Raw genomic sequence first — 7,726 nt, 5'->3', positions numbered from 1 at the left:
ATCTCTCCCTTCCTAATTATGTTCTTCCATTTATTTTCTTACAACCTTTCTCCATCTCTTCACTCTGTTGTTAGAACTGCTGTCCCTCCTCCTACACTGCTCCAAAGCAAGAGCCAGCAACAGCAGCCTCTTGTGACTGCAAGCGCTCATTACCAGTTGTGGCTAATAGTACTGTTGACAGCAGGCCTGATAACTATTGTTACTAATTTGATACAGTTTGCTGCATAATTTGATACAGTTTGCTGCATCTGTTTTGTTTGTTTTTTTGTTGTTGTTTTTAGTTTTTTTAGCTTTTTAGCGCCACTTTTTAAAAATTTTGTTTGCCCATCTTTCCCAACCACTTGTTCCACACTAAACTCTGTTCTACAGGGTGCATGAATGCACAGGCAAGGTACGTCAACGGTCGGTTGCCTTAAGAGATTTGATTGTGCAATCCAGTGTCAGTAATGAAAATAGACAATATGTGCCAGATTACCAGTCCAGCCTTTTTTGTGCTGAGTAGTGATTGGAATTCTGGCTCTTTTTAGAGAACCAGCTCTTCTGGCTCGACTCACTAAAAAGAGCCGGCTCTTTCCACTCCCAACCGGCTCTTCAGGTTGTTTTGTTGCTTTAATTAATTTATTATCAACAATAATATAAAATTATGCACAAAATAAATTACTAATGTAAAAAGATATGTTTTTTATTTACATACATTTATTATATAAATAAATTTATTTATTCACTCCACATAAAATGTAAAAAAAAAATATCAAATACAAAAGCCAACTATTTACAATTCAACTTTTAACTATTTAAATTTTCATCTTTTTCCTTTTAAACAAATTTAAAGTGAAACAACACAAAACACTGCAAACCACAACACAATGAATTTCAAATATGCAAAACAAAAAGAAGATGCCCGTTCTCTCTCATATAGGCCTGGGATGGGATGGGATTTTTTTGGGAAAGTGTTTTCCTGCTTGGAAAACACTTTCCATGCACATAGGATTCAGTGCATGAATAAACTTTCCAAATCCTTTATCATTCACAACTGAAAATAGTTGGAAATCAAGTGCGATCACTTTTGGCTGGTCCTTATCAATTGAGTTCTGTCTTGCTGTGGTCACAGACTTCTGCAAAAACTGTGTAATAGAGCTCTGGGTTGATTTAAGTGGTTGTGGTGGAATACGCTGTAGATGCAGCAGCAGCACCAACAGTTGCAGTAGATACACTGGCACCTTCATTAATATCACACTCAACAGACTCTGTTTCATCTTCTCATTGCACTGATGGGTGGACAGTTTTCAGGTGCCAGTGCAGGTTATTTGTGGAGCCGGCTCTATATGATATCCTTTTCTTGCAGACTCTACACTCTGCCTTTGTATTGTCAATAAAATTTAAATGGTTCCAGATTTTGCTTCTTTTCTTAGTGTCACTCATTTTCTTTACTATACCTTTCTAATGTGACAATGTTATCTCTTGTTGTTGCGCCTGGCTCTCTTTCTCTTAACTCCCGCTCTGTTCCTGTGCTACCCTGAGTGTAACTACCACCCCTCCCCCCTCTGCTCAGCAAACACAAGGCTCGTGTAGCAAAAAAAAAAGTGAGAGGGTGAGAGAAAGAAAGAAAAACACTCCCTTCCTTCCCTCAAAGAGCCGGCCTCTAAGAGCCGTTTCGTTCGCGACCATCACAACACTAGTACAGAGATTATGCGTTTGCAACCAGTGTTGGGAAGGTTACTTTTCAAATAAAACAGGTCCGCGGCTCCGAAACATATAAAGGGACCTCTGGCTAATATGTCGGGTTCTGTGTTGGGCTTGCAGCCGAAAACTAGACAGAGAGAGGGGTTGAAAGGCTGCTCCAACGGAACTTATTGTTTCAGAGAAAAACACAAACACAATATACAGTCGAGTCTGAATATCTTACTTACAACTGGACTACACTGCCCATGAGGCTACATTCTTTGGGGATATGCCTGTAACACTCTGCCTATTGTCTTCATATTAAATAATTTTTTGAACAATAACAATAATTAAAAAAAATATTCCTCACGTCATTATGCGGGCCGCAAGTAGAGGTGACATGGGCCGTGAGATTAAGACCCAGGCATTAGAGCCTCTTAATGCGTGTTTTGTTTGGGTTTCCACCAGCGTGGAATTACCAGAAATAGAGAGGGCATAGCCTAACATATGAAACAGGAAAAGACTGCTGTGTAATCCTTTTATTTCAGCAAAGTAACTGTATTCTGAATACCACCTTTTTAAACGGTAACTGTAACGGAATAGAGTTACTCATATTTTGCATTTTAAATACGTAGCTCCAGTACATGTCTTCTGTTACTCCCTAACACTGTTTGCAACTCATAGTCTGTGTTCCCATTTAGCCCTTTGACAGACTGGTGACCTGCCCAGGATGTACCCTGCCTTATAGCTGGGATAGACTTCAATCCCCCATGACCCTGAACTAGAAAAATGGCCACAAAAATGAACAGATGTTCCAAATAATTGGTCAGAGGTTAAAAGTCCTGTAGTTACCACTTATGTTACCAGTTATCACTGTGGCCACTGTTGTTTCAAAGGGAGGATCAATAATTTATTCACCTCTTAGTTTGATTGTACACCTTAGGCTCTACGTAAAGGCTGCCAAAAAAAAAACATAAGTCCCCATAGGTCGCTTCTGTTTCTCACTCTTCAGAGCACTGTTCATCCTCTTTGTGCTCACGCAAAGATACACATCTGCACCTGAGTGAAACCTGTAAAGGGTAAATACACTGCAGAACCTGTTTATACACACTATTTTTTCTCTGTGGGGGGGTTGAATGGGAGACTTGAAGGAATGGTACAGACCAATGACAATAGTATTAATGGAGGATTAATCTGGTTACTGATTTCAAGAAAATTTCATTTTGCTTTCTGGATTGTTGTTCCACGCTAACACAAACTGGTAAGTTAGTTTTTATTTATGAAAGACTCCTAAATCTTTCATGCAACTATTAGCAATATCGTTTGTTTAATCCGTCTCCTGACGTTTCGATGTGACACTACTTAACTGTTCGCAAATATTGTGGCATTTTAGATATTTATATGTAGACCAGAATGCCAATTTAAATTTTATGTATTTTGGATATTTGGAAAAAGTCAGATTTTGAAAATAAGATAGCTACTGTTATGCTAATAGCATTAGCAAGATGCTAGTTGTACTTATTTCCTACTCTGAAAAATACTAATTAATGCAGAACACAAGAGACAGCCTATGGGTCTAGAATCTGCTTTATACCCTACCTTGAATGTACAATATTGTTTTCTTGGAGCGGGCTTTGTTTTTATATTTTTAAAGTTGAGGTATAGTTTAACCCAGATCAACTGATCACTCAGGGTTGATATGCTGGTTCTTCATTGCATTACAAACAATGTTATTGACAGTCAAGCAGTATTTTAGCTACTAAGAAAAGGCAAACTGTAATATTAAATATTAAACTTGGATCTAAATATTTTAATAAATTAAGAAGAGTAGTATTTTGAAGTGTCTGCGTGTGTTCCTATTCATTGTTGCATTGATTTTTCACACCCTCACTCTGGCTTGTGTGCTCTGTTTCTAACTCAATTTCTAGCTGCCCCAGTTCAGGTTTTGTTTTGACCTATGCCAAAAATAAAGCTGTGGGTTTTTAGCTTAAGTTTCACTTTCACGAGTCTGCATTTGGGGCCTACTTTCCTGCTTGCTGCACACAGATCCTGACAGTTTTGTGCTCAGCCATTAAATACTTGCATTATTATTTATGTTAAATGAACAATAATGGAAATGTGTTCAGAACTGTTTCAGAGCACATGCATTGATTTCTCCAGAATCCTTTTTGTTGCTAATGCAGTGCTTCACAAGTCGATGATTGCCATTCAATATGATTTTAAGGCTTTTCGAGTTCTCTGGATTCATTAAATCTTTAAGCTCCTGAAAATCTTTGCTTTAAAAAAAAATTAAACGTTTATTATTAAACTGTGGAACTATTTAGTCTTTCCAATGTGAAATCATGATAATTTTTATTTAGTCTAAGCCTCTCTGGCATGCTCATGTTAAACTGAACAATGTTTTATCAGTGTTCGCAGCTTGTAGACAAGTAAATGAAATATGTTTTCCATCCTTGTTTCTTAATTAGCTACTGTAGTGTTTATTGAAACAATGTGCAAGCAGCAGCATTATAGTGCAACAGTAGAGACACATGGTATGAGTCAAAGGTAGCCTAGGTCTAGTTCTTTCCCTGGACATTTTAAATAGAAGTATAACATAATGCTTAATGCTTTAGTTTTGCAAATAGATTCAACTGGTCACTTGTCAGGAGGTGCATGATAACGTCACATAATAAAACTGAGGGTTGTTGAAGTAGCTCACTTTTTATCATTATTGGAGACTCCCTTGTGGCTGTTACTTTCAGACAAGCCCTGACGACGAGGCTTGTCTCGTCGTGCACACTTACTAGGGAGCACAAAGGCATGGTGTTGCTATAGCAACCTGGCACTTGCATGTTACATAACATTTATATTGGTATTTTCATGGACAGTATGATATTGCATGACCCTAATAACTGGTGCAATGAACATGGTACATTTAGATGACTGGTACACTGGTTATGGCGGTTTAGAGTAAATTAAAGAACCCCTTCTGCACTTTACAGTGCTCTGGCTTTATGTGTTATATTATAACCTGCAGCAGAGAGAGAATCACTCACTTCCCAAAAATGTTTTTTTTGTTTTTTTTAACTGTCACCATGCATGCTCACAGTATACATAGTTTCTTATACTGCATTTTTGTAATTTAAATAAATTGTTTTTAGTACAGATCTGTTTCACTGTTAAAAATTTGTACTGATACTTCACATTATGACATTTTTAAGCATATTGGCCAATACCAGTCAGCAACTCTCCTGTCAGCTTAGGGGAGAGTTGTTGTAAAATCACATATTTGTCTAACCTTATTTATGGTCTGTTTAAGGGTTGGTCACCTTACCCATTCAGGCTCTAGAATGATATTTTCAAAACAAGGACTCCCTAACAGAGTGACAAAATATTTATGTTGCTATATTTTGCTAAACCTGTAATTTATCTAATATAACATAAAGCTGCTTCTGTAAACTTATAATAATTATTAGCAGATGTTTTTAGTATAATCTGGCCAAGTTGTTATCAGGATATATCTCATTTCCTCTCAGCAGAAAGACTATGAGGGTTCTTTTTTTAAACTGTTTTTCTAAACCACATAATGCAACATGCCTACAGTTTGGTTTCTTTTTCTTTTTTGTTAGGCCAGAAAAATATTAAAGTGCAACCAGACATTCGTTAAAACATGCATATTGAAAATCATGCCAAACCTTAGTGTGTGGTCAAACATCAAGAAAAAAACAAGCTTCATTGAAAGTTAAGAAAAAAAACTTCCTCAAATGTTTCACCGGAAGGAGATGTGGTGATAATAGTCTTTTTGCACATAATGCAGCTGCACCATTAACCTGCACACACCAACCAGACTGGACGCACAATGAAGGAGGAAGACACTATTTATACCGTGGTGGAAGTGCTCATTGCCGTTATTTGCTGTCTGGGTAACATGCTGGTAATTTTGGCCCTTTGGATCAGTAGAAACATTCAGCAGACAACCTTCTGCCTTATTGTCTCGCTGGCTGTGGCTGATTTTCTAGTAGGTTGTGTGGCAATACCATTGGCTGTAGTGGTGGATGAACGAGTGAAGACTTCATTCAAGACCTGTCTCTTCATCAGCTGTGTGGTCATCCTGCTGACTTTTGTTTCAGTTCTGTGCCTTGCAGCTATTGCTGTAGACCGTTTCCTCCGGGTGTGTATCCCTATCAGGTAGGATGGCCTGCATAACCAGATCTTTAATTTATAAGCATTCACCATACTAATAACTTTATGAAAACTTTATGTAATTAAAAATAATTACAATTAGTTTGAAACTAATAGGAATTTTTTTTTACTTATAGGTACAAAAGGACTGTAACACACAGACTCTCTTGTTGTGTGGTAGCAGCATGTTGGTTTGCTGCAATTCCTCTCAGCTTTACTCCTATGTTTGGATGGCACGAGAATGAAACTTTAAATTATACAACTTGCAAGTTTACAGATGTCATCCCAATGTCATACCTGGTTTATTTCAACTTTTTTCTCTGCACATTGACGCCTCTGTTGGTAATGACTGCTTTATACATCTATGTGTTTTGCACAATCAGAAGAAGCCTTCGAGACAAACCAGGGAGCCATGCCCGAAATTCTTACAATTACTTAAGGAAAGAGAAACAGCTGGCGGGATCTCTGTTTCTGGTACTGGCCTTGTTTGCCCTGTGCTGGCTCCCTCTCCACATAATGAACTGTATTCAGCACTTTGGAAATAGTGAGGTACCAAAACAAGCTTTTAATGTTGGGATTGTGCTCTCTCATGCTAACTCAGCTGTCAACCCAGTTGTCTATGCATTCAAAATACAAAAAATCAAAAGAGCATATCTAAAGATCTGGAAAGAGTGCATTTCATGTGGAACAGAAAAGCAGGAATCACAGATAAGCCAGACAACAGACAAGTCCAGCAGTAACAATGATAGTCTGGCCCAAAATGAATGAAGGCTGATGTCCTTGTTTGATTCTATTTTATTAGGGATCAAATTTGATTGGCTTTTGAAATGTATGTATTAAAACCAGTGACTTGATGATTACCTTGGTGTGTGTCAGGCCTAGAACCAAATATTATATTATTTAGATACTCATATGTTTGCTAGGTATTCAGTTTTAAATTTTCATCCATCCATCTATTCTCTTATCCAATTCAGGGTCACAAGATCCCAGCTGTTATAGGGAAAGGGGTGGCAGTACCCCCTGGACAGGTTGCCAGTCTGTCACTGGGCACACTAAATATTAGTTTCTTTTAAATGTGGAAATTTAATCCATCTCAGCTTACATCCTTGGAGTCCATGTCATTTAAACTAGTAATGATGCCGCTTTAGTTCACTTCATTAAGGCCAACTAGGGGACTAAACATTTTTTTTAATATAGCAGTTTCACTATCTAGCCAAAGCTTTAAATATTTGCTGTAGCTTACTGCTGAGGGTATGGCATGCAAATAGTTGTTTTAGAGATAGCCTTAGTGTGTACAGATGTAAAGCACATGTTTCTGTCTATATTGTGTAAACTGGTGCAGAAAAAAAGACCAACTTCCTCTTGTTTTTAAAGTTAAGTTTTTAGATAAAGTTTCATATCACTCTTTCTCTGTTTCTGTTCAAGTTCTAGTTCGTCATATGTTGATATGAAGACTCTCCATTAATATCAACAGACAGTGTATTCTGTTCGAAAATTATATTCACTGTTCTTTGAAGTGGTAGTTAAAGTAAAATAAAATGGAATTGTGTAGGGGTAACTGATGCCTGAGTTCTGACTTTTATTAAACTAAAAAATCATTGACTTCAGAATTGAAGAATGACATTTCTTTGCCTTCAGAAACTCCTGGGCTGCGTTTGCAGTATGCAGCAGCGCTGTCCAATCAGTTTTGCAGCAATTTGCTGTGCAGAGTATAGCTTTTTTAGAGTGTGCAATTCATCATGTTACGTCTGTCAGCACTCACATCTTCAGTACCTTCAGTACCCACATCTCCAGACCTTGATAATGACACTGCTTGGCAGTAAAATATTCAATTCATTAAAATGAAATGAAAATGGAGGAACATTTATAAAATTCTTAAGCCACTGATGCGTCATTTTAT

The 7,726-nt window shown here is 37.4% G+C and overlaps 1 protein-coding gene across 1 annotated transcript; it reads left to right on the top strand.

Annotated features, from left to right (window-relative positions):
* Positions 1-5,474: 5,474 nt before the first annotated feature.
* On the top strand, positions 5,475-6,839 carry LOC102204760 (adenosine receptor A1-like). Its single transcript, XM_005729789.1, has 2 exons — positions 5,475-5,832; positions 5,964-6,839. The coding sequence occupies exons 1-2, from the start codon at positions 5,504-5,506 to the stop codon at positions 6,592-6,594; spliced, it is 960 nt and encodes a 319-aa protein (XP_005729846.1). The 5' UTR covers positions 5,475-5,503; the 3' UTR covers positions 6,595-6,839.
* The last annotated feature ends 887 nt before the right edge of the window (positions 6,840-7,726 follow it).

This window comes from Pundamilia nyererei, unplaced genomic scaffold, assembly GCF_000239375.1.
Source record: "Pundamilia nyererei isolate P.nyererei 1_Seehausen unplaced genomic scaffold, PunNye1.0 scaffold00034, whole genome shotgun sequence".
Lineage (NCBI taxonomy): Eukaryota > Metazoa > Chordata > Actinopteri > Cichliformes > Cichlidae > Pundamilia > Pundamilia nyererei.
This window is presented reverse-complemented; position numbering and strand designations above follow the sequence as displayed.